Source organism: Carassius auratus, unplaced genomic scaffold (genome assembly GCF_003368295.1).
Source record: "Carassius auratus strain Wakin unplaced genomic scaffold, ASM336829v1 scaf_tig00039411, whole genome shotgun sequence".
Taxonomy (NCBI): Eukaryota; Metazoa; Chordata; class Actinopteri; order Cypriniformes; family Cyprinidae; genus Carassius; species Carassius auratus.
Genome location: NW_020526512.1, coordinates 1 through 27,540, shown reverse-complemented (window position 1 = coordinate 27,540; position 27,540 = coordinate 1). Strand labels below are relative to the sequence as shown.

Genomic DNA, 27,540 nt, shown 5'->3' with positions numbered 1-27,540 from the left:
TACCTTGTTTTAAAATCCAGTTTTCTGAGGAAATTATTTACTTTTTCTTGAACTGTTTGAACCCAACACAGATAATTATTACTGTAATATATATATATATATATATATATATATATATATATATATATATATATATATATATATATATATATATATATATATATATATATATATATATATATATATATATATACAACTAGCCCCGGTCTTCTCTACAACGCAGATATCTGTAGGCTAAATGTATTTGAAGTCTACTCTTTAATCATTTTGAGTTACTTAAACTGTGTGGGCTGTGTCTGCACTGCGTATGTAAACGGACAAAGAAAAACGGGAAGTGAACATGTTTATACAAACTATCAATAATTAATAATACAATGCACAACATAACTGAAAACCATACAGTCATATTGTTCTATTCTAGCTTACGAATATTTGCATGGCCCGAAAACGTAGTCTTTTTTCATTAGGAACTCTTTGGCTCATTGGACAACCGCTGATATGATTCAGGACGGAAACACACATCTGAGGAAATTGGCTGGATGTGATGTGAACCTCCCCCTGCTGCGCTTTGTGTGTGTGTGTGTGTGTGTGTGTGTGTGTGTGCGCGCGCGCGCTCGCTGACGGTCCAGCAGCTCGCGCTGCAGTCACCCATTAATGGGACATTCACGTTAAGGACTTTTGTGGCTCCTTCGCGCGAATCGCAAACAGTGTAAAGTTCAGTTTTTTTAGGAATCAAAATACTTTTGCCTGTTCATTGTGAAATTACACTAATGATTGACAAGTATGGGAACTACGCGTGGAATCGTTTGGGGAGACATCGCGCTGCTCCTGCTTCTCCTGTCTGAAGGTTAGGATTATGTCTTATGTCACCTCGCGCTAAGTCTACGCTATTTAGCCTTTATTTTGGGTAAATAACTGTTGAGAGCTACAAATTGTGAATTACTGTTCAGAGGCAGTAGCTACTTGAGCATTACACTTGTCGTATTTTAACTTAAATAGAATTGTCGCCTCCGTGCATCCTTCAGTGACAACACAGGGGCTGTATCTCAAAACCTATAGAGCTGCCTAACTAGACTGCGTTTTGAGCGAACCTTACGTTCTTCAGAGACATTTTTATTCCCGTGTTCTATAGAACACCTTCTACATCCAAGAATCCACAGCTCGTTAGAACCTGTAATGTGTCATCATGAACTTGTTTTAATCTCAAATTAACCCTAAATAGTTTAAATAGTTTTTTGGGGTAAAAATGGATGAGAGGGTTATTTGCTGACCCTAGTATCCTGAAAACAACCTGTTTTAAGGGTGTAAGTAGGTTACTCACTAGGTTTTGAGACAAAAACATGGTCCAAGCAGTGGTATAATAAACAGTGGGGGTGCTTCTGGCAGAAATGCTTGGCAGAAAACAAAATAAAAAAGATCTATAAAACTTGAAACGCAGTAAGCTACGCAGAACCTTTGAATATTGTTTTCGTGTTTGTTTAGAAGTTGTCGATTCATGAACAACATTTGATTTGTTTTATTTATTGAGAAATCTAATATTATTCTGATTATTTGCTGGAAAGTGTATTATTATTATTATTATTATTATTATGAAGAGTATTATATAAAACCAGCAAGGGTATGAGTCACTTTTGCATCCTGTAAATTATGTAGGCCTATTAAATTCAAGTAATGAAGAGCAAAGTATTGTATTTCACAGTTTTTGTCACAAATTTTTGCTTTTTATAACATTTATCATAAATATTACATTCTATGAAACATTTTATCATGTTACTTACATTACGTTTAATTTTGCATCCTATTTTCTAACTATGCTGACTCCAAAAAACAGACAATACAAAATCTATATATCAATAGGGTCTGCATCTGTCACCCCCCATTTCCATTCAAAGACCACTGAATGCTACTGGAGAGATTTACCAGACAGTTTCGTAGAGGCAATCTGGTACTGAAGCCAAAATATGTACAACTCTAATGTGCCACATGGTTCATGCAAGCAATACGCATGTCTCTATACATCATTATATCATAATCCCATTTAAAACCCCTCTGCCCAACTGTACTAACACACCTCTCTCAAAATAACTGGAGTTAACTAGAGTCCCAGTCGTTCCTGAATAGATCTTAAATCTCAGTGTGTGGCCAGTTGCATTAAAAAGGAATGGTCACATCGCAACAGCTTGAAAACAGACAAAAGTGGAACATAGCAGAGGTTTCACAGCTATTCTGGTCATTCAGAAGACATTTGGCAGAGTGTGAATGCAACAGTGTTGGATTTTTCTTCGCTCAATAGTGGTTCCTGAATGGTGTTGATGGTGGTTAGGTTACTTAATGACTGAATGAACATTACTTAAGTCAAAAGTGACAAAACAACCAAAGATGCATTCTGATGTTAACTGAATCTCTCGGTCTAAATGATAACAGGAAATTGCATTTTAATGGTCTTATTGACTCGGTTGTATATCAGTCTGATAACCTACCAGGAATTGTGCAATATGAATGCAAAATTGATTGAAATACATGTAAAATCAGCAATGATAAGGTCTGTTGGAAGCCGTTTTTTGTTTATTTTTTCAAACGAGGAATGTGTGCATGTTGTCATGCATTTTGATATCATGATATAATATTATTACATTATACATAATTCATCATGTTGCAAGATCACATCGAAGGGTGTTGCAATGCTTATTAAATAACTTATAATTAAGCATTTTAATGAATGTAATAAATAGTAAACTATTTAAACCTTGTTAGTTTGCAGAAACTTCCAGACATTGTGTTTTTAATGTGAGCTGATATACTTGTTATTCTTTGTCACTTAATAATTGGCATTCTTCATAATTTTTTGAGGGGTTTTGACTTAAGAATTGACCTTTATTAAACATTTAAATGAATATTGCCTTGATAATCACCAGGTGGCAAAGGACTTAGGTGTCATCCTACTGAACGGCTCCTGTATTAACCTTTGTTAGAGATAATGCAGAAGCACCTTGATTCTTTGCCTTGAGGAAAACAAAAGCCTGGTGTCGAGAGGTGGTCAGAGGGCAGGTGTGCAGCAGGTGTGCTTAGCTCTGGGCAAACACAATTTGTTTGTCTTCCAAAAGGAAAATACTGCCAGTAAAATAATAGAGTACACAGCTCTGATAACAGATGAGGCTTAAAACCCTTCATTAAAGACACAGGATGGTTGGCAGCACCTCTTGCAAAATGGATCTCATCTATTTTATGACAAGCCATCCCATGAAAATGGATGATGACAAAAGCAATAGGTTTTGTCCATGCTAGGGAACATGTAATCGTGTATGTCTTGGTTTGATGGTTTGACATTTAAACTACAGTTTGATTTGTTAAACAGTTGTTTTTCCTTGAATATAGTGTAAAGAGCAAGAATTCTTGTTTGCTATTGATCAGACTCTCTTGGTATTAATTTTTTTTTCTTTAAAAATAAAATTTCCAAAAGGGGGTTGGTGCATGTTCTAATAGAAGCACCATTCTTATTTTTTTTACCCCAAATAACTTTTCACTAAACATTTTTTTTAATGTAAAAAAAAAAAACAAAGAACCTTTTTCCACTATAAAGAAACTTTTACACAATGGAAAGGTTCCATGGATGTTAAAGGTTCTTTATGGAGCCATGCATTTGAACAAAGAACCTTTATTTTCAAGAGTGTATGAAAAACAGAAAAATTGCCAGTCACCAAAAATATGGTAGAAAACAAGATCAGTTAATCATTTTTTGTCTACATCATCTGTGCACACTGTTTATTTTCAGCAGAAAAATGCTGCATGTGTAATTACAGAAATAAAAATGTTTAAAGTAATGACTGACTAATAAGGTGAACAGCTGCCCATAGCTTTCCATCACGAGTTGTTTGCATAAAATAAGTCCAGACCCCATGTCACGTATTGTGTGTGAGGCATTGATTTGTGGATACACAGCTTTGACCCTGTTATTTTATCTGCTGGAGTGCCATGGCTTCTGACCTCTAAAACCCAAGACGTATTTCCTCATGATCAGGCCACAGGAGATTGGCCATCCGATGGGAAGTAACATTAGGGAATCAAGTTCAGACCACCTCACAATCCTTCACCATGCACCCCAGTCCATCCTGCATCAGCACAGTCATTTTCATCAACTGTCATTGTAGACCGATAAATGCCAGTTCATAAATTACAATGTTTTTTTGGACCATATTGCATTAAATGATTGACAAGTATGGGATTTAGTTTATTATTATTTAAATTTAGTTTAGTTTGTCTTGAGCAGTGTATATAAATCTTGCCATTTTTCCCCATCATCATCTCTACTTTCACCATGATTGTAAAAACAGATTTGATGTCGGTAATTACTTTTCTTATTCTCTATGTAGATTGTTCATACCTTAAAGAAAATGAGACAATCTATAATGCCAAATATTTTATTTAAATCTTTAATGAAGTTCAATGACCTATGATTTTCAGATTTTAGCAAAATTTTATACTGTATTTTTAAAAGCATATTACTTAAGGTTGTAAAGGCATTTAATATAAACCATAAGTAAGTTGTATTGTATTGTACACACATTATACTGATACGTAAAAAAAAGTGATTTTATTCAAGTAAAAAATATTATTTATCACTAAATCCTTCTAAATGCATTAGGATACACCATTGAAAGTAAACCGAAGGTTTAGAGAAGATAGAAATAGCACCAATAGTGTTGTTTCAGTATCGTAATAAAGGCTATTGACATGATGATCCATTGTGCGTGGACATTAATGAATCTACCAGAAACCACATTTGGACTAATTGCACAGCTTTGTACCTATTGGAGTCATAGCTCAGATCCCTCAGTTAGTTATGGGTCACATTTCTACCCCGTGCATCAGTGGAATCTAATTTGCTTTGCAGGACAAGAAGACATTGATTGAAATTGTGTCCCAAGGGCGTTTGGGGCTCTCAATTTCTACATGGGTCTTTACATGTTATTTTCTTGTGGCCATTGACGCATGGTGTGTTGGACTGATCATTTACAACAATGAGCAACCAACACAACGGCTTACGACCTAACTGTGCTCGTTTGGTCCCCCTGTGTTTGGAGGGGGAAGGGTGCTGAATTGTGAATGGCTGTCATTTTGAGAGTCATTCTTTACCTGGAAATGATTGAAGTCTGAACTACACTGAGATTTTAAAAAATTCAGATGCAACCTTGGCATTAATATGGAATCCTTTTCACTGAAACATTGGTAATTTGCTTATTTATACCTGCTCTATTCTTTAAATTCAGTTTTGTTGGTGTCAGGTCAATCTGGCTTATATGAACACCCTTCATTTACATATTAGGTTACATATTTTCAAGATGTGGTTGGTTTACATTGCACTTTTAAAATGCAAGACTTAGCATTTAGGAAATGCCAGCTCTTGATGACCTAACAGCTCAAACTCAATAGTCCATGTAAATTCACCCACTGGCCCATTTCAACCATGCACTGTGAATTTTAAGACTCAGCAAGTAAAAGTCATAAAAATTGTGAGTATGTGTTTGAAGCAGTGGAGGGGAACACTGAGGAACATCCTGAGTAATGAATCACACTGGAGGTTATTTCAGAATATATATATATATATATATATATATATATATATATATATATATATATATATATATATATATATATATATATATATATAAAATAAAAAAAAGAAGAATAGAATAAAAGGCCTCCAGCTTTTGTTTTTCTGTGTTTAGTCTAATCTTGATTGTTGTTTTGTCTCTGTCTCTGGTTTATATTTAAATAACAAATAAATAATGTTGGAAATTTCTTATCGTAATGATACCATCCAAGAGAAAGTTGTTCAAAGGTCCCTCATTTATGAGCTCTAATGTCCCATCCAATCCCAAAAGAGATTAATAAAGTAAATACAAACATACTGCCTTATCCCACAGGAGATGTGAAATTAGATTACTTAATGACGAACGTCCATTCCATGCTTACGTTAATGGGATGCTGAATTACATTTCTGACATTACATTTCTGATGTTGATCGATAATGTTTCTGTTTGATAATAGCTTCAGATGTACACTTTAGGTATGTTTAATTGTACTCTTTTCTGATTCTATTATAGAAATCTACCATGTTGCATATTTGGCTAATACAATAATTCAATTGTACGATTCTTATCTTTTTAAATCACTCTCCTATCTTAAACCTTCTCAGTGTCGCATACTGAAGAAAAGAGACCCGTGCGCATTAGAGTGAGGGGAATTTAACCATAATAATCAAAAATAATAGCCCTGTATTGAATTATAGCATAATTGGCAGCCTTTTAGTTAATTAACTCATTGTGGTCACAGAGTAATGATTCTCATTACTATATTATAGCGATGGAGTCTTAATCATTTCGCTTAATTAAGTATGTTTACTTTGATTAGTACTCTTACACTACATCCATAGTGTCTACTGTACATCCAATGGATCTTGATTTAGGAAAAAAGATGGAATAATCTGTCTGGAATAATCTGCATAATTTTTATACTTGATTTTATTATTGTTATTGTTATTGAGAATAATAATAATAATTTTATGGTTATAGGAGGAATGTGCTCAGCTGTTGATTAATATTGCTATTGACTGCCCTGCTACTTCTCGATTTGGACATCACTGGGGACAGATGCTCTGCACATTGACCTTGGCCAAAAGGGCAAGGGCCAATAGACCGAGATCAGCATGCTTTATGATGATCCCAACAAATATAAGTTCTGACTGTCAGACTGAATCATCATCTAGATTACACTACCGTGATATTTACAGCCATTGTAGCTGCAGACATGAAGCTAGATGGGAATGCTAGTGATTGCAACAAACACATCCCTGTGTTTACATGCAGTATGTCATGAATGGAGCCCTTTGAGGAGTAAGTGGATTATGGAAAGTGGATTGTTCTGACTGCTAACTTGTTTCCGCCTTTTGACGAGTTCAAGGAAATGGCAAGAAAGACCCATGCACTCTTCCAGCTCCCATGATCTCATAGAGGGTACATTTCTGTGGCGGTGTGCATGTTGAGCTAATTGACTCCTGCTCCTGTTTGAGCAGTCCGGTCCAGAGGTCGTCTATCCATTAACCTGTTCTCTCGCTGAGAGACCTTGTTTTGAAAACATGCAGGCCTCACCATTGTAGAGATTGACGCTAATTCAGGTCATAGCGTATGTCTGTTTGATTCTAAATGAATGCTCTCCAATGACTGTGGATTTATTTATATTCAGAACTGATTGGTCTCTTGTCATTTGATTAGATTGTTGCATCATCAGAAATGTTTCAAGTAGCAGACTCAAGAGTACATTTAGGTCAAGATGAAGTGAGCTGGCACACCTTCTTTTGTCCCATAATAGCATTGAACAAATCACTGCTGGAAATGATGTGCAGATGTTTCATATAATGTATAATTCAAAATTAATGTGACACAGGATTTCACTTGTTAAGCTTTTGCTGTCTCGTTTGTGTGTATGTGCACGTTAGGTTCAAAGTCAATTCGCCTGTGAGCTGAAATCAATATGTCAGATTGCATCATAGTGTTTACAACCATGATCCATGATGTTGCTGTGAGAGGTCAGAGCAGTAAGCCCAGTCTGATCAAGTGATCAGTCATAACTCCAAACATCCTCCCTTCTGCCGTCACCTTAATACTCGCATAATGCTCATCCATATGCCACATCCTGTTGTACTTGACTGACTGAATACCTCACGTCAATCTTGTGATGTCATGGCATCATTCCTCCTTTGTTACTGTTTTTGATTCTGTGAGTTAATTAGCTTGATATAAACTGCTTTCTGTTGGCTTCCGGCCTGGAAATAAATTGAATTTGGAATGATTCAAATCAGTTGGATAGCTGTAGTTTGCAGCTGCCACACCACAAAAGTTTAGAAGTCAAATGACTTAAGATTATTTCTTACCTTGGCTAGGGCCATCAAAACACTGATTATTGAGTTTAAAAGGGTTTAGGGGGGAAAAAAATGTGTTTAGATTTTTCTTTAAATGCTTAATGTGAAATGAATATACATACTGTACACATGCTTTGAACCACTGACAAAGATCAACAAATTTAAACTCTTGAACAGTGCTTAAGTTGTTCTTCGTTAAATTTAATCACACAACATTTACGTGAATAGTTAAGGAGAGATACGGATTGATACATTGAAGCTGCAGTGTTGTTACAGCAATTTATTTATGCTTGTTGGATCCTTGTCTACATTTGATCATTAATCCCTGCAAACATTTGGTTTTGGCCAACACTTCTCTACTTCTCTATCTTCTGTGATGATAACATACAGTATGTGGCCCAGAGTTTTATTGCATTTTTAATCCACTTTTGTCAGAAAATGTATAATAATGTCAACTCTTGGCTGTCCGATTAATTAATGTCAAAAATCATGGCTGTACTTACTTATGGTTTATTCATCACACATAATGCCAGGCCAAGTTGAAAGCATTGCATTGTGGGATACAGTGTTCCAGTGTGCTTTGTTGTATATAGCATGTTAAAGGGTATTCTATGCATACAGAAAACATGTGTAGTCTGTGTGTATACACTGTGGTATATAGACATATTTGGATAATTGATGGCTCTTGCCTGTATGCATCTATAATTTGTGAAGTTTTCAGATGTAAAGATCTGTCTGTCAAAATCCCTGAATTCTACAGTAGAACAACAAGGCCATGGGTTCTGCTTGTATTACACTGTTCTTAGTCTGGGAATCCTTGTCCCAGGAGGACCACACAACTACTCCAGTTTCACATGTTTATTTAAGTACAAATGAAAGTAAATGCTATCAGTCCTGCTCTGAATCTCAGAGTGGCATAGTGCTGCTAAGCGCTCCACCTGATACACTGACATCGGATGATGAATGAGTGTCACGACAAATCCAGTGGCTTGTTCAACACAGTATCTGCATCAGCTAAGATTAATGCTGCCATCCCTCAGCTCTCCTGCGGCTATGGTTTATGAGCCAAGCACACTTTGTACTTACAACTTTCACTGAAAGACGCACCTGAAATACATCATGGATTTCAGCTAACACAGCTCTGACAGCTTCTTTTAAGGCAATGAATTTTCAAGTATTTTTCGGGTTCAGGGCCTGGTCATGCAACACTAGTTACAATTTTATTGCATCTTAATATTTTTTCAGATAGATTTTTGATCCATCATGTTACCAAAAAAAAAAAACACTTTAAATGACCTGTTGACTTATCTTTCATAAGTAGACATATTTTGTACTGAAACAGGAAGATAAGGTGGGACATATCAAAGGGGTTGTCCTTTTTTATTATTTTTATTAACCTATATCCTTTTAGTATGCTAACTTTAGTATGCTAATGCTAACTTCCTTAAGAAGTTAGCATTCCTTGCTAATTGATCCCTAATCTTTTTTTTTTATTATTATTGTTCTTGGATTGCTTGGATTGTTTTTCCTTCTTTAGGAGAAAATAAGCTCTGTGACCGACAAACGATTTGAGTCCCATTTAGCCACTTGTTAGCAACCGCCTTTTTAAAGACAAGTTTAAGCTTTAAACAAAAAATTACAAAGGTGTATTACTTATGTATTGTATGTCATAAAATAAAACATGAAAATATGAGCTTGTAACCACACACACTATTTCAGCTATTTAACAAACAAAAAAACATAAAAATAAACAAAATGACAGAACGCTGAAACTGGAAGTGCTAATATGGCTGGGTTTTGGTCTACAAAACTACTTTATCCCTCAGCAGGTGATAAGGGGAGGGGCATTTCCAGTGTACAAAACATTTGATTGGATAACATTTTGAGTGTATGAGATGAGTCATCAACATTTTGTGCTCCACTTCCTTACATGATCAATGTAAATGTATAAGGTTTTATCTGTATGTGCTAAGCTTTTGTCACCTTCTAGCAGTACACTAGCATATTGACGGCTTCAAAGCTAGATCCACTATAAACTGCAAAAGTTTAATTTCGAATTCATGAGGTCTTCAAAGAATGTTTTATGTCTGCAGATGTGACTGGCGACCCCATAAATAAAAGAACACAAACCAGTTCTGTGTTGTCTTTGTGTCTTGACAAGGCATTTAATAAAAAGGGTTGTAGTGTTCCTGACTGTGTCTCCATCCTTCAGGAAGGTTGGCCACATTGTATCCATCAATCCGGCCTCCTGTCATTGCAGCACAGCTAAATTAAATCAATGTCTGAAACCAGAGACAAGGCTTCAACTGTAGCAACAGAAATAGAAAATCTAGTTTTGCTGTTTGCTAATGATATTAGTACGTTCCTAAGTGGCCGCCCACCGTCGTCGGACAGGAACACAGGAGAGATATAATTACAACCTGAACACTTGCATCTCCATTTACGGGTGAAACACATGAGGATCTTACAGTGTTTTATAGATTTTTTTATCACTTGGAGAGAATCAACAGACGAATGTTGCTTATGCGCTTGCACAAAATACCACATGTAAACATTATTGCCTGAACCTGAAATATTGCGTTCATGATTATGGGATTTGATTAAATTGCTGGTTTTTGGTGATTTTTGGTGATTGGTGACTGGTGTAGGAAAAAGTGTTTAAATGAATGTCCACAAAGAACTCAGTGTGACATTTCATGTGTATTTTGGACAGGTTCACTTGGACTCTATTTTCCTCAAAGGGTGTACACAGAAAGCATCTACGTGGGTCAGCTACAAGGAACACCGGTCCTTCAGGTCTATTCAATGCGGGAAAGCCCTACAGAGAGACCCTATTTCACCTTGTGCTCCCATAGAGACTCTTACACATCATGGTTTCACATGGATGAGGAGACTGGAGTCCTTTCAGTGAACAAAACCCTTGAGTGGAGTGACTTCAGTAGTATACGTGAGTTTGACACTGCTCCATTTAAATATAATATATGTATTTACATTTATATTCTCCTGTAATGTTACTCAATATTTTGCTGATATATCATATAATATATTATAAACCATTATTTTAATGTAAATTATACTGTTTGCTGTATCAAAGTTCTGTGCTTATATAAGTTATATTAAGTATTTAATATATTAAGGATATTTTTATTTTTTTCCAGTAAAATATTTAAACTTGCTTGAAACATACTTAATTTGATTTATTTGAGCTAAGATAAATTTCCCTGAGAAGCAAAAGCAACATGATTTCTGAGGATATGTCTTTATTTATTAAGTTTGCAAATTGTTTTGCCTCTTTATGTGTGCATCCACTTAATTTTGTTTTTGCTTAAAATAAGATAAACAATATGCTAATGAGTTAAGAAATATTACAAGTCTTAGGTACTTAGGTGCGTATTCTTCAAAAAGCCGGAAAAAATTGGTTTCAAAAGTAATTTATTTTTTAATGGTTTAGATATTTTTACTAGAAAACGGGAAAATATTGATCACAGTGTGTGTGTGTGTGTGTGTGTGTGTGTGTGTTGTCATTCATATTTTCTCGTTTTTTTTTTTTTTTTGCAGTGAAATGTAATTCAATTCGTAATAGTATTTTTAGAGAACCTTGACAGTTTAATCTCGGGATACATTACACTCTAAATACATGTCTCACAATGTCTGTCCTGCAGGCAGCAGCTCGGTCAGGCCTGTGAAGGATATCAACCTGAAGGTCGGAGTCTCTTCAGTGCCCATGCAGAAAGCAAAATGCCTCCTTCCCACAGTGGAGGTCAAACTGATGTTCATTAATGACACAGCACCCTCCTGTGGTCAGGTCGAGCTGAAGACATTGTGTTTCCCTGACAAGGTTCCAAACCCCCACATCACAGAGAACCGTATGCCAGGGGCCCTGCGGCAGCTCCGGCGCTTTACACACATGAGCATTTGCCCTAACTACACCATCACTTATGCAGTGGAACCAGGTACAAAAAAAACCCAGTGTAAATTTCAAGTCTTTCTGCATATTACAGTACAGCGAGATTAATTTGCTGTTATCACTTGTATTAAAGTCTCTCCAGCTCCATTTGCTGTTGACAGCTCCACTTCTGAACTGGTGGTCACTGCACCCGTGGACCGTGAGGAGAGTGAAGTGTACCATCTGGATTTAGTGTGTATGATACGAACAGAAGAAAAGCTGGAGAAGTTCTTCAGTTCTCTGCACGTGAACATCTATGATGAGGACGATAATCCTCCTTACATGAATGGGACTGACACGGTGGACATCAAAATAGAGTTTAAACCGCAGTGAGGTCGGTATTAGGCTCTGTAAACACAACTTTCTCACATCTTCATAGCCTTTTTACAAACAAATACCGGTATATAAGAAATATGAAAGTATTGAATAATGGAAGTCTGTTTTCTTTTGTAGGTACTGTGTATGGAACTCTGTTTGTATACGACAGGGACACAACGCCCGTTTATCCCACAGACCTAATTCAGAATAAATTAGTGGGCACCTTAATGACGAATGACTCCTGGATCAGAAACACTACTACTATTGAACACAAATTTAGGGAAGAGAAAGCCATCTTTGGAAATGTCCGTGGGACAGTTCATGAATACAGTGAGTACAAGAAATAAGATTACATATTTCTTGTCTTAAAGGTGCACAGATTAATTTTTCCATATTGAATTTTTAACACAAAAATACTACTTTTTGAATATGTAGAAAATCATGTACTGTACACTCACATGGGCAATTATGTTGAGTCACAAAATATTAATAAACTAACAGTATATATCAAACATGTTTGATATTTTGAGCTGATTGTGGAACACTCTTCGCTTTAATCTGTCATGAGTCAGCAAGTGTCAACAAGGTTTTGGGAATAAATTGAAATTTTGGTAGTGTGATTCCCAGTCATTTAGTTTAAAGCATATGATCCCTAGTGTTTAAAAAAAAAAATTATATAAAAGTTCCAGCTTTAACCATTTAGAGCTCTGAAATTGCTGCTGATGTGTAAGCATCCAATATAAGTCCTGTATAAGTTCAAGACGACAATTACTGAGTGCACCATAACTGAATAGCTTTTTTAAATTACGTACTGAATTGTCCTTTATTCTGTTTTCTGCCCTCAGAGTTGAAACTCAGTCAGAATCTGTCTGTGACAGAGCAACGCTCATTTCAGTTGGACTACCTAGTCAATGACACCACCTTCCCAGGCCCAGAGGGAACAGTGCTGTTACATTTCAATGTGACTATCCTGCCGGTTCCTATTCAATTCTCCAATATCACCTACTTCTTCACAGTGTCACTGAAAGCAACAACATACTCCCAGGTGCATTAATGAGGTTTTTAGTCCTTTTGAACCTGTGCATGCAGGAGAAGAGAAGTCCTATTGTTTATTTACATATATAATCTGCACAGTATAACATTATTACAGGAATAGGTTATTCAGAAATAAAGATTTGCTCACCATCCAACCATGCAAGATGTAGATGAGTTTGTTTCTTCGTCTAATTAATTTGGAGAAATTTAGCATTGCATCTTTTGCTCACCAATGGATCCTCTACAGTGAATGGGTGCCGACAGAATAAAAGTTTAAGCAGGCAATAAAACATCACAATAAATCACACAAAGTCCATCAATTAATGTACAGTTAAGTGTTTATTATAATTAAGACATTTTAATTTTAAACTGGAGTCGTGTGGATTATTGTGATGTTTTTATCAGCTGTTTGGACTCTTTTGATAACATCCATTCACTGTAAGGGTACTAGTGATGCAATACTAAATTTCCTCTAATCCGTTCTGATGAATAAACTAACTCATCTATCTTGGATGGTCTGAGGATAAGTTCATGTAATGAATATAAACATTTTAGGCAAATTCTGCCTCAAAGCTGTCTTTAAGACCCTGAGCATGCAGCGTCTTGTTTTTTATTGGCTATGTATGAGAATTAATATATAATACAAACATAATTAGATTTTTTTTACCCTATTGCTATGTAAAATAGATGGATAAATAGCCATAAGAAAAACTAAAACCACCACAATTCACAAATATCATTACATTTTTATGCATAAGCATGCAAGTGCATAATGTGGAATTTTTATTTGAAATTTCTTACATGATAAAAGAAATTGCAATTTACATCACAGATTACTCCAGAGGACTGACACTAATGTATCTTTTGTGTCTTTTTTAGATTGGAAGTGTCTGTGTGGACAACTGTCTGAAGTTTAAGGGCATTGATGTCACGTATCAGTTAGAGATCGCAGACAGGAACATCTCTGCTGATGCTCAGTCATGTTATAGGGCAGTTGGCCTTGCACAGAGCCCGAATGAGAAGACCGCTGTGCTCTATGTGAACGACACTGAGGTGTTACGCAGACCACAGTGCCAAAAGCTGCAGTATGTAGTTATTGCCGAGGAACAGCAGAACAAGTTTCAGGCCAAGACGCAGCTTGATGTTATTTTTGAGGATGAAGGTAAGGTCAATAGTTCACAGGGCTTACGAGCAGAGCGACAGTGGTGAATGCAACAGCTGCTGATCCAGGTTTTTCCTCTCTGATTGTGCCGTGTAGCAGATCTCATGAGGCTGGATGAGCAGCGCATTTTGCCTTGTGCAGAAAAGAGAGAGCGAGGGGAGTGTGAGGCGTCTCGAGGCCTGGGAGCCCCAACAGGCAGATGCCAGTGGAGACAAGGCAGAGATAAAGGTTACCCACAATTCCCTTGAATTAATACACTGCACTTACCATATTACTGTGGAGCTGTTTCTATCATTCAAAAGGGACAAATTGTGTCATTGTATCACCTTTGCAGGAATATCTAGAAAATATTCCACCTGTTCCCCTGACCTCCGAACGTGTCCAGATGCGTACTGTGATGCCATTGAGAGCAAAAACATATCCATATGTCCTCAAGATTGCTCCAGTGAGATCAATTTGAGTTTTGATTTTGTGTGTGTGTGTTTGTGCCTTTTAATTGAATATTAAAATAAATAAATATTTACATTTATTTAGTTAGACCAGCGTAATTCTGCAATTGTGCTTTAAGAAAGTGCAACAACTATGACAATAAATGTGTCTTTTCGCCAGGTCAGCCTATAATCGGGGGTTACGAGAGGGACCTGTATGGAATCAAAGCTGGACATGGGACCTGCTACTGTTTTTCAGGAAAGTGCTTCTGTGAAAAGGACGAATCAGAAGGTGAGCTGGATGATTGTTTCGCCCTCCAGAAGCTACAGTAAATATTAACATGGTTCCCAGAAGGGAAAATAAGTATAGTTTACCCTTTTCTGAAGAGCTATGGTTAGTTTAAATGCTCAGGATATTCATTTCAACTGGTTCATTTATGTACATTTGGTTATTTTTTTTCTTGAGGACAATTTGAAAACATCTATAGAATGTAGTTAAAACATAACTAAACTGCCAAAACCAATAAAAAAATCAATTGCTTTGTTTGTATTTGTTTTTCAGAGTCTACGTGTGAAGAAATGTGTAAGATCATCATTGCAACTGGTGTCCTCCTCTCCTTCATTGTCTCAATTGTCCTGTCCTCATACTTCATCCACTGCTACCACAAGAGCACAACTAAGCCTCCCATCGCCTCAGCTGAAATGACTTTCCGCCGACCAGCCCAATCCTACCCAATCAGTTACAATAATGTCCGTCGAACTTCTCTAGATTCCATGGAGAATCAGGTGGCCATTGAAACCTTCAAAATACCCGTAAGTCTTGCTTAAGTCTTTACATACATAGTTAATTCATGCATGATCATGTTTTTGGTGTAAATTGGAGATGATTGTAAATGGGATTGTTTGATGTGTAAAGATTTTTTTTTAATCATTTCTGTTAACAGGAAGATCCAAAGTGGGAGTTCCCTCGAAAGAACTTAGTTCTGGGTAAGACTCTCGGAGAAGGAGAGTTTGGGAAGGTTGTGAAGGCCACGGCTTTCCGGCTCAAAGGGAAAGCGGGATACACTACAGTTGCTGTAAAGATGTTGAAAGGTATGCCACTCAAAACCAAATCACTTTTTAAAAGGTGGATTAGTTTTATTAACTTTATAATGACTCCTAAGAATTTTTTTTTCCACAGAAAATGCATCTCACAGTGAGCTTCGAGACCTCCTGTCAGAGTTCACATTGCTCAAGCAGGTTAATCACCCTCATGTCATAAAAATGTATGGAGCTTGCAGCCAGGATGGTAAGACATTTTAGCAAAAAAAAAAAACTGGCATGCATTTGTTTGTTGCCCTGTGCTCATCCAAGCTCATCTGTTCAGGTCCATTATACTTAATCGTTGAATACGCAAAGTATGGCTCACTGCGGAACTTCCTGAGAGAGAGCCGGAAGGTTGGACCCAGCTACATGGGCAATGATGCCAACCGCAACTCCAGCTACTTGGAAACCCAGACGAGAGAGCTCTGACCATGGGCGACCTCATCTCCTTTGCATGGCAGATCTCCAGAGGAATGCAATACCTGGCTGAAATGAAGGTCTGTCAGCAGTTTAGTGAATATCCATCACTGAATATTTCATGTTCTCTTTTAAAGAACGATGTTATAATGAGAGAAAATATGTTTAGCTTGTCCACAGAGATCTGGCTGCCAGGAATGTGCTGGTGGCAGAGGGAAGGAAGATGAAAATATCCGACTTTGGTTTATCTCGAGATGTTTATGAGGAAGATTCATATGTGAAGAGGAGCAAGGTTGATATGTCTTGTTTATTTATTTATTTATTTATTTAATTTTAACTGTGGCAAAATTGTTGCATCCTATGTTTTACAGATGTTTGAATGTTTGTGCACAAGAAAACCCATTTGGATGTAAAACGTGTAATGCAATTTTACATTCGTCAGACGTAATACTCTGTCATAATGTGCTCTCAATTTCTAGGGTCGTATTCCTGTTAAATGGATGGCTATAGAATCTTTGTTTGATCACATCTACACCACACAAAGTGATGTGTAAGTAATGGTGCACGTGCTTCTATACTGACAATCACTAATTTATATGTAGCATGTCTGAATACAATGTATGATTTACTCAGAAATTACAAGTTAATTTAACAAATAATTACAAAACAAAATGTCAAGTGAGGGCTTATTCCACTACAACTTTACAGTACAATGTCTCTCTCTCTCTCTCTCTCTCTCTCTCTCTCTCTCTCTCTCTCTCTCTCTCTGTTTTCTTGCATTAGCTGGTCTTTTGGTGTCCTGTTATGGGAGATTGTAACTTTGGGTGGAAACCCCTACCCAGGCATTGCTCCAGAACGGCTTTTCAACCTTCTGAAGACGGGCTACAGGATGGAGAAGCCAGAGAACTGCACGGATGAAATGTGTGTACATCAATTGAATGTGTTGTAGATCTGAGAGCTGAATGAACAAATCATTTTAAACCACTATGTCATAATGGGATATATGTGAACCTGGACCACAAAACCAGTCAATTATATGATTTATAAACAAAGCTGAATAAATAAGCTTTCCACTGATGTATAGATTGTTAGGATAGGACAATATTTTTACGAGATACAAATATATCTGGAATCTGAGGGTGCAAAAAAATCTAAATACTAAGAAAATCGCCTTTAAAGTTATTCAAATGAAGTTCTTAGCAATGCATATTACTAATCAAAAAATTAAGTTTTTATATATTTACAGTAGGATTTACAAAAATTTACAAATATCTTCATGGAACATGATCATTACTTGTTTTCCTAATGATTTTTTAGCTTTAAAAAATCAATAACTTTGACCCATACAATGTATTTTCGGCTATTGCTACAAATATACCCCAGTGACATAAGACTAGTTTTGTGGTCCAGGGTAACATATATAATTTTAACATGTAAGTTAGCATATTTTGCTTTATATATGACTTTAAAATGTCACACAACATGTACTTAATTTCACTTAAAGGAATCAGCTTTTACGTGTGACAGTCAGAGATGTTCTGTATTAGCTGATGAATGCTCTGTTGTGTAATATAGGTACAATCTGATGCTTCGTTGTTGGGAAACAAGAGTCAGATAAGCGTCCTACTTTCTCAGACATCAGCAAAGAACTTGAGAAGATGATGGTGAAAAGCAGAGTAAGAATACAGCAAATACTTTCCCTCACATACTGTATAGTCACACACAGACACGACACTATGAAATGACTATCTGAGCTGAACCTGTTTTCACAAATCATGTATGAACTTGGAGTCAAACATCCCAATTAAAATAGTATTTACACACTAATTAGCTTATACATACATTGCGATTTAAAAGTTTGGGATTATTAAGATTATTATTATTATTATTTTAAGAAATTAGTACTTTTATTCCACAAGGACACATTAAATGAATCTTAAATGAAGTAAATGCTGTTCTTTTGAACTTTATATTCATCAAAGTATCCTAAAACAATTATCACAATTTCCACAAAACTATTAAGCAGCGTTACTGTTTTCAACATTGATAATAATAAGTGTTTCTTGATCACCAAATCGCCAAATGAAGACTAATGTAATTTTTTTTTGTTTTTGTTTTTTTACTGTATTTTCAATCCAATAAATGCAGCCTGGTTCAGCATAAGATACTTTTTTCAAAATTATTTTTAAAAAATCTTACCGGCCCCAAAGTTTTGATCTATGTTTACTAATTTATGCTGTCATAAAGATTCAATTCTCCAAGGTGAGTGACAATGTTAAAACAATTTGAAAACAATAAATAAAGACAGATGGACTGTCAGCAACTTGACTCCAAGACAACGTTAAATGTTAGACTGGCCAAAGCATATTCATTCATTTTGTTATGCTAACGTTTAGCAACTAATGGAATGTGACAGCCTGGTTTCTAGTGGGATTTGACTAGTGAATCAAAAAAAAATCTCATTCTGAAGTTTTTTCGTATGAGGTATGTGATGTTATACTGAAGAGTTATGGTACCACTAGTCTGATTTTCATTGCCGTGTGTTTCCCTCCATCAGGACTATCTGGATCTCGCAGCTTCCACGCCAGCAGACGCCCTGCTGTATGACGACTCCCTCTCTGAAGAGGACACACCTTTAGTGGACTGTAGTAGCGCCCCTCTCCCTCGAACCCTCCCCTCCACTTGGATTGAAAACAAGCTCTATGGTAGAATTTCCCATGCATTTACTCGATTCTAATACAGGGAACAAAATCAATTTATGTTTTTGCCTTCCATAGGAAGTGCTGTGATTGTGCTAACGGCATGGCTGCCACTGACTTATGAATACTGTTGATGTTTAATAAATTCAGTTAGTGCTGTAGTGTCTGGATCTAGGGATCAGATGTTTCATTTGGACCTGCTTCCGATGTACTCTACTATTTGAAATATTCCTTTTAAAAAGCTTTAATGTACAAGCATAAAATCCACATACACAAAACTTAACGTGTATTATGTATATTAAGATGTGTCTCATGATTTACATCATATGTGAATTTTCTACTTCTTTGCAGCACTTTAGGTTAAGTTTTACATTTGAAACAGGTCCCGTGTGCTCTGGATGTGCTCGCTCTGTAATATTCTGAACATATTACAGAAAATGAGTGTTTACAGTAGATGGAGTCAGTTCTGAAAGCAGTAAGGCTTTTGAATTAAACTCTTTTTTTTAGATCATATATCAAGATATGCAAGACTCAGTTAGCTCTCCCCAAAATGATGGCATTAACAGTGAGCAATAAAACGGCCAGCAGTAAGGCACTTGCTATGCAGACACTCCTTGATGTCAGTTATTTCTGGGAGTACACAGAAAACCTTTTAGTAGAGTAGTACTGGTTATCTGTTTCATTTAAAATGATTGTATATAAACTGGCAAAGACAACAGCAGTAACAATACTGATGTCATGATGATGTCATAGAATAGACGGTGTCACCAAAGTGGAATCTTGACATGAATGAACAAAAAGCACTCAAAGGACCAAAGAATGATTTCATGTTTCTACCACACGCTCAAACGACATGTCATTCATGCTGTTTAATGCTCAAAAGCTGAGCTGAGTTTCGTTTGAGAGCCTTACTGTCTGGACTTAATGCTTCCTCAGTGCAGAAAAATGATATGTTCTCGTTTTAGGCATGTCATACCCGAACTGGCCAGAGAAGAGCCCGGTACCGCTCAACAGACTCGATGCCACTAACCCTGTCTTTACAAGATATGCCAATGATAGTGTTTATGCAAACTGGATGGCTTTGCATTCTCCCGCAAAAATCGTGGACACGCTCGATAGTTAAATAGGCAAACCAAAATCAGTGGTGGAAAAGACATGGGGGTGGGGAGATGTGTATATTTATATGATACTGTATATATGTCGTTTGATGATAAAGTCGGTTCCCTTTTATTTCTGCTGTTGTGTAGAAGATGAGAGGATGGTAAGAGATTTCAAATTGGCTGGAATTGCATAAAACATGCTTCAAGCAGCTCATAGGTGATTGTTACCACAAGGCCCTGTCGGCTGTGTTGTATCACTGCATGACTCTGTACAGTTAAATGTCAATGTTTAAGTGCCTGTGCCGCTTCTGTTAGAAAACACCAGTTATAAATGCATGACCGAGACAATCTTGGTCCCACTCCAGGAATTAAAGGGAGCTTCTTTACCATCACTTACTGCTGCAAATATTGGATATGTTTTTTGGGGGGGGAAAGCAGAGTTCGTTTCATCTTGATTGTGTGTCAGGATATGACAAAATCAATTACTTTTTGTTTTTTTAAATGTTCATATTTTGCTCTGTGGTAACTACGAGTTATAAATATTGCCATAATTGATATGTATAATTTAATGTCATATGGTGATTTAATTTTCATTGTGCAACAATAACTATAATACATAAAACTGAGTGTGATTCCTCATTATGTTGTCAGAACTTTACTTTTCAATCAATAAAACTGTTAGGAGATGTCAAGGTTTAATTTCTATGTGTGTTTATTTTTAATGCTATTTCTGTCTCAGACTTCATTAAAGAGTAACAAAGAATGTGGTAACTTAGATTTAAAGATTAAAATGTGGTAATTTTGTTCATCCTCCTGACATCCTAAGTTTTGAGGCATGGATTTCATAAAATGAATCAATTAATGAATGATTTGAAAAGCAAGTTCAAAGTACCCTGTGTAAATACGTAAATTGGCATTAAACCATTAGTGTGATATTTCATTCAGTTTGTTTTGTTTTGCTCCATGAATAGGAAGATTTTTTAAATGGGACTCACATTAATCGTTTTTCCTGGTGTAAGAAAAATACAAACCTCTACACATGACATACATTTTAAAGAAAATACGTTGGTTAATCTTCAAAGTAGAATTTCAAAAGTGGCAATAATTATAGTGAATTTAGTTAACCATAGGTTTTAACGATTTGTAAAACATCCAGACGGCAGACTGGCTTTTTATTTTGAAATTCTTCGGTTCATAGCGGAAGTAACATGCGTTTTTTATTGTGCTCACTTTGATGCCCGTGGCGTTCTGTTCCCTCATTTATTATGCTCGGTTTTCTTTTGAACAGTGGTTACCGAAAGCCGCATACAGTCACAACTACCGAGGTAAGTGTCGCACATTTCCGGGTTTATTTAGTTATGTTTTTAAAACAAATTCAACCTCGACGTATTCTTCCACAAATTATATTGGAAACGTTAAAATGTTCTTGTGTGTACAGCAAAAGGTTGCCATAGATCAGACGGCCAGATGTTTCCCTGTGCGCGTTAACTTAATTAGTATTATTCAGAGTCTTAGGTGCTTGTTTATAATAAGGCGCAAGCATGTAACGTATGAGGAAGAATAGCGTTATACATATTTGTACATGTGCATAAAATTCATACAGTGTATGGGGTAACGTTAATATACGTACAGTCAGTCCTCAAAATAAACAGCGTGATCTGATCAGGAGTTCGACCCCGCTTAAAACTCGGCTAAACGTTACTTGCCATATTAATAAATACTTGTGTATGAAATATTGATATATTGATTAATTAATTTTTTTGATAAAACTTTAGTTATCTTTAACGTCTTATTTTTAGATTATTCATTCTAATTTTCGATCCGAATTATTGTAGTTACGTAGACTGCAACGTTGCGTCAACCTAGAAAACTTTTTACAATATTATTTAAATATATGTATGTGTGTATCTATCTATATCAATTATTATAATCTCTTTTTAGATAAATTATTTCTCTTAGAAGAGGAATATTGAGCAAGCAGGATGACAGGTTGTTATTTACACATCTCTGAGGAGTCTGAGTTTGTTCAGTGTGCTGTAGTGTGAGAGGAGCATGATTACAAGAAAAATGTGACACTACCGTGCTCCCTCCGATTACTTGGGAATGGAATAATGTGAAAGACTTCATCCTTCTTAAAGGTTACATCTTGTCAGGGTGAGAATGCAAAACGGTGGCCGGTAAAGAGCACCCTGCCTCTCAGATATGCCCAGACGGGGGCTTCCTCTGCAGGGACGGGCACGCTGGCTTCTTCTGGGGATATTTTTGCTCTTGGTACTGCTGATGTTTGCTTACCTGCTGGAGTGCACGCCGCCTGCGGATGTAAGCCAGGTGCTGCCAGGCCTGGGAGGAGATCCATATGGAAAGGAGTATTACCAGGCCCTCCAGCAGGAGCAGGAAGAGCGGCATCTCAGCCGAGCGGCCAGCCTCAAGAGACAGATCGCGCAGCTCAAACAAGAACTCCAAGAGATGGGCGAGAAACTGAGAGTGCTTCAAGAAAAAAAGGAGGGTCCCGGACCGCAGAGCCTGATTGATGGCAGAGATCAAGAGCCTGGTGACCTCTTGGAGTACTTGCACTCACAAATCGACAAGGCAGAGGTGAACACAGGAGCAAGGCTGCCGAGCGAGTATGCACTGGTGCCCTTCGAGAGCTTCACCACCACAAAAGTGTACCAGCTGGAAATGGGTCTGACACGCCATCCTGAGGAGAAGCCTGTGCGGAAGGACCGGAGGGATGACCTGGTGGAGGTGATAGAAGCAGGTTTGGATATTATTAATAACCCAGAGGAAGATGACGGACAGGAGGACAACATCCCCATGCAGAGGCAGACGTTCACTGAAAGCCATTTTTTTTGAAGGTAAAAGCTGTTTTAGAGGAAGTATGCACTACTTTATGTGCTTAACGCACCATGTGGTTAGGGATTTGTGTGTACTTAACAGCACTTGTTGTATTTGAGAATAATAAAGGTGGTGTGACCTTTGCACGGCACAAAATATTCAGTAACTCAAGCTGCTCTTGTGTACTTGCTATGCTTGGCAGGACTCTACAGAACCGAGAGGGACAAAGGCACACTGTATGAGCTCTACTTCACTAAAGAGAATTCTCATGAGTACCGTCACGTCACCCTCTTTCGTCCGTTCGGGCCCCTCATGAAAGTGAGGAGCACGTCTGTAGACACCGCCAGCACCGTCATTAACATCATAGTGCCGCTGTCAGGCCGCACTGAAGGCTTTGTTCAGTTCTTGCACAACTTCAGGTGAGGAGGTCACTGTAGAATTTGTAGATATTTTTGGGATTTATAATTTTTTTTTTTCAAATGTGTTTTTTTTCCAATTAGCTTTTGCACTGAAAACAAAAGTTTAGTGAAGCACAGATTACACAGAACTTACTTTCAAATCGAGCAGTGGCAAATTGCAACTTCTATAAAGGGAATTTTAAATTTTTATACATGAATAACTCCCAATTGTGCAGATTCATATTGACATTTCAACAAAGAAACGTGACCGAGCATGTAAGAGAGATTCGGGGAATGCGTTTCAGTGTGTTTTAGTGTGCTGCAGATAATATGGTTGAACTTCTAAAGTTGTGTGGGTAGCAGCAACACAGAGCCTGATGTTACACAGTTTTATAAGGGAAATGTTCCCAGTGTGGTTTTCCCTTTGGAAGTTTTGGAAATGTTGTGATCAGAGAATGTTTTCTGTTGGCAGGGAGGTTTGTATACAGCAGGACAAGCGGGTGCATCTCACAGTGGTGTATTTGGGCAGACAGGCTTGCAGGAGGTGAAGGCGTCTCTGAGGAAAATGTCCAGGTTTGAGCTTTGCAATATTCATATTTTATGTGCACAGTGTGGTAGCTGGAATGTTCTTTATTAGAATGGTAATTTGCTTGACTAGCAGAAAATATTCTTGCTTTTTTTTTTTTTAATTGAGTAAGGTACATAATCTTTTCATGATCTCCAGTGAGGAAAACTTCAGTAAATACACTCTGATCCCTGTGGATGAGGAGTTTTCGCGTGGCCGTGGTCTGGACATTGGAGCTCACGCGTGGGAGCAGGACGAGGATGTGTTGATGTTCTTCTGTGATGTTGACATCTACTTCACACTGGACTTTCTTAGCACCTTCGTCTCAATACAGCTCCAGGTCTGTCGTCTCAACAAGCATTTATATCTGAAAATTCATGGATCCATTACTAGATAAAACATACGTATTTCTTCCATTGTTGTTTAATTGCACTAAAGGATTTCATTTTCTAACTAAGCAGTAATAATATTAGTAATAATAGGATTTGTTGTCATGGGCAATTTCATGTCTCAATATTTTTTATACACTAAGGTTTATAATAAAATACAGAGTTCCATGTTATTATAATAAAACTGTTTTGTTTTTTTCTCCCTCCCCTGGAAGGCAAACGAGTTTCTATCCGGTGGTTTTCAGTTTGTACAATCCAGCTATAGTTTATGGAAATCTTGAGTTTCCGCCCCCCATTGAGAATCTGCTGGTATGTACATCAAGATTTTTCTATGAAAGTACATCTTTGTAGAATGTAAGGCTTTCAATTGATATAAAGGTGAATAATGCTATTTACATATTGTATGCTATTTATAGATTCATAAGAAAGATGCCGGATTCTGGAGGGATTTTGGATTTGGCATGACTTGTCAGTATCGCTCCGACTTCCTCAGCATTGGTAAGTATGTATTTTAATGTGGAAAAAGTTTAGATGTATAACAATATACATTTTTTATCATTTCAAATTTGTCCGTAATTTGAATTTGTAACTCTTCTTGTTGTAAGTAAACTGAAATAATTAATCAATACAAACATTTATTCCAGCTTTATTTAAAATCAGTGCGTCAGATACATCAAATTACAATAAAATATCTTTTGCTTGATGTTTTGAATAAATAAACTCACAGTTCCTCTTTTCTAGGAGGATTTGATCTGGAAGTAAAAGGCTGGGGTGTAGAAGATGTGCACTTGTACAGGAAGTATCTACGGAGTGATCGGATTGTGATCCGCACGCCTGTATCAGGCCTCTTCCACCTGTGGCATGAGAAGATGTGTGCAGATGAACTGACCCCAGAACAGTACCGCATGTGCATCCAGTCCAAGGCCATGAACGAGGCGTCACACTCTCACCTGGGCATGCTGGTGTTCAGGAAAGAGATCGAGACTCACCTTCGAAAGCAGGCCTACAAAACCCAGAGCAAACCAGCAGAATGAATTGGCTACAGAAACACCAATACAGAGCACAACTTTGTTGACATAACAATGAAGAAATAGGTAAAATGACATTTTTGGTATTATTTGAACAACAAGTCAATTCTAAATAATAACCTATGGATTACAGAAGACCCTAAGACAGCAAAAAAAAAGACTTAAGTGTGGTGGAAGGATGGTACTGATCGGAATTTAATTAATGTCTGGAATAGTTTGCTTTAATGCCAATTTAAATTTGAGGTCTTCTGCGCTAAAAAGAATTTATTAACTACATGTGAACAATGATCATTAGGGAAATGAGATCCTGAAGATGACCTGAAATGCAGAGAAATTTGTATAGGGCCTCGTTCATGAAAAACAGTTTTTGCAAATAATTACCAGAGCCATACTTTACATTTTTATATTATTTAATTTCTATTGAAAATATATGCACTCTGACAAAAAAGGAGAGGCAGTTATCTACAGATGGATGTGGTTAAACTTGCTGTGCTGGATTTCTACTGATCGCAATGTCTGTGTTGGAACAGTTTTCCGACTTTGAGGAAAGTCTTCCATGTGTTTAGATAGCATGGATCCGATATGCATTTTGATGCGTGTATCAAACTTTTACTTTGCACCATGTGTGAGGTCACTGGTCAGTGCCATAGCACTAACAGTCAGGGGTTTATGATACGGTGTCATAAATTCCCAATATATATACTGCAGATAATTGTGATGAACTATAAAGCCAGAGCAACACAATAGCTACTAACAGTTCAGTTTATTATGACTTGTTGGTTGTAGTTTTTACACACCATAGTGATTTCTTCACTAACGCTAGATAATAAAGGTTTTGTTAATACCATTTGCAATTGCACTCAAACATTCCCAGCTCTATAAGCTACGAAAATGCCATTTTAAACCATTGTGGTGGTACTGAAATCCACTATTATAAATTCTTAATTTAAGACACATGGGATAATACAAGTGTATTCATTTTAATATAGACTACAAGAATAGAAAATAAAATAAAGACAGTCCAAGTTGAAAACAGTTTAAAATGTTCTTTTATCTTCAAAGTAATGTGATTTCTGATGACGAAGGAGTTTTAATGAGCATTACATCAGTGCACTGGCTGATCTGGGTGTATGTTCATGGTCTTGTAAATTTCCTTGAGGAGAAGCAGAGCTGTATCTTCAGATTCCCTGAGGAAAGAGACAAAAGAATCTGTTTGTAAAACACCATGACAATGCAAGTACATAATGATATTAAGGAACATCACATACCAGTAACACAAATGACTTTGGAGTGCAAACAGGTATTCGTTGAAGCTCTCGATGGGTTTCTCTTGCAGGACGTAGTCGATGCGATTCCCTCCATTCAGCATGCCCACTTTTACTTGTGTCTCTTCCTTCTGAGGTTCAGGACCCTCGACCATCTTATCCTCCTCTGCAAACAAACAACGAGATTTCGATGTTGAGCTTGAGCTGAAGTGTGCACACTTAAATGATGAAACGTAAAGGGTAAGATGATATTCAGTGGGGTTTACTTACCTTCCCCTTGCTGCTTTTCCTCTTCTGCTTTGATTTGACTGGCGACCATGGCAAGCTGTTCATGCAGTTGAGCAGACGAGGTGTGAGCGCGAGCAAACTCATTCAGAGTCTGCCATGCACTCTTCAGAGAGCTGATGAAGCCTTGCTTTAGGTCAGAGCCCATCTTGGATAAACTCTCTTTTAATTCTGGACACAAGACGCACACAAAATATATCAAATATCACACTACTAAAATATTTAAATGCATGGAATGCACAGAAATGGTCAAATACACACCGAGGTGAAGCCTCTTTCTCCCTTTATGATGTGGGATCAAAACTGGCTCCAGCTCAATGTCAGGTAATATCATGGGTTCAATTCTGTATGCAACTGGATCCAGCTGAGTGTACAATAACATTAATGCATTAGCTACATACCTAACAGTGAGAATGTTAAAAGTTAAAAACTCTTTAGTCCTAAACCATTTTGGTTTTCAAAAGATCCGATGCTGTTGTAGAGAAAAAGTAGACAAGTTAAGACACCACGTACTGGATGGTAGATATTGAAGACCCCTTTGCAGGTGGGAAGCTGGTAAGACTCTTCGATTTTCTCCACTCCACGCACTGTCAGAAACATTCCGATTGGAGAACCGAGAGCAAAGAAATTCACCGGTTCCAAAGTCCAGAGCATGATATACCACCGACA

General features: G+C 37.1%; 1 protein-coding gene and 2 pseudogenes across 2 annotated transcripts; 2 read left to right on the top strand and 1 right to left on the bottom strand.

Moving 5' to 3' along the window:
• The first annotated feature begins 587 nt into the window (after window positions 1–587).
• LOC113083905 (proto-oncogene tyrosine-protein kinase receptor Ret-like) lies at window positions 588–20,796 on the top strand (annotated as a pseudogene).
• A 556-nt stretch (window positions 20,797–21,352) lies between these two features.
• Window positions 21,353–25,565, top strand: LOC113083904 (chondroitin sulfate N-acetylgalactosaminyltransferase 2-like; annotated as a pseudogene).
• Window positions 25,157–27,504, bottom strand: LOC113083903 (SEC23-interacting protein-like). Of its 2 annotated transcripts, XM_026254729.1 has the most exons (6): window positions 27,385–27,504; window positions 27,133–27,235; window positions 26,857–27,042; window positions 26,590–26,752; window positions 26,426–26,508; window positions 25,157–25,296 (listed from the first exon to the last, which is right to left on the bottom strand). In XM_026254729.1, exons 1-5 carry the CDS (start codon window positions 27,469–27,471, stop codon window positions 26,427–26,429), a joined length of 621 nt encoding a protein of 206 aa, XP_026110514.1. In that variant the 5' UTR covers window positions 27,472–27,504; the 3' UTR covers window positions 25,157–25,296; window position 26,426. The 2 variants fall into 2 exon arrangements, with proteins under 2 accessions (XP_026110514.1, XP_026110513.1); XM_026254728.1 differs by lacking the exon at window positions 25,157–25,296 and having other exon boundaries at window positions 26,070–26,508.
• Between the last annotated feature and the right edge of the window lie 36 nt (window positions 27,505–27,540).

What these genes read in the sequence shown, in the direction of transcription:
- LOC113083903 (XM_026254729.1), bottom strand. Translation starts at nt 27,471, where the DNA reads ATGTTTCTGACAGTGCGTGGAGTGGAGAAAATCGAAGAGTCTTACCAG. An exon ending in GGAAAAGCAGCAAGGGGAAG is followed by an intron (nt 26,753 to 26,856) that starts GTAAGTAAACCC and finishes GTTTGTTTGCAG; the next exon opens with AGGAGGATAAGATGGTCGAG. An exon ending in CAAAGTCATTTGTGTTACTG is followed by an intron (nt 26,509 to 26,589) that starts GTATGTGATGTT and finishes CTCTTTCCTCAG; the next exon opens with GGAATCTGAAGATACAGCTC.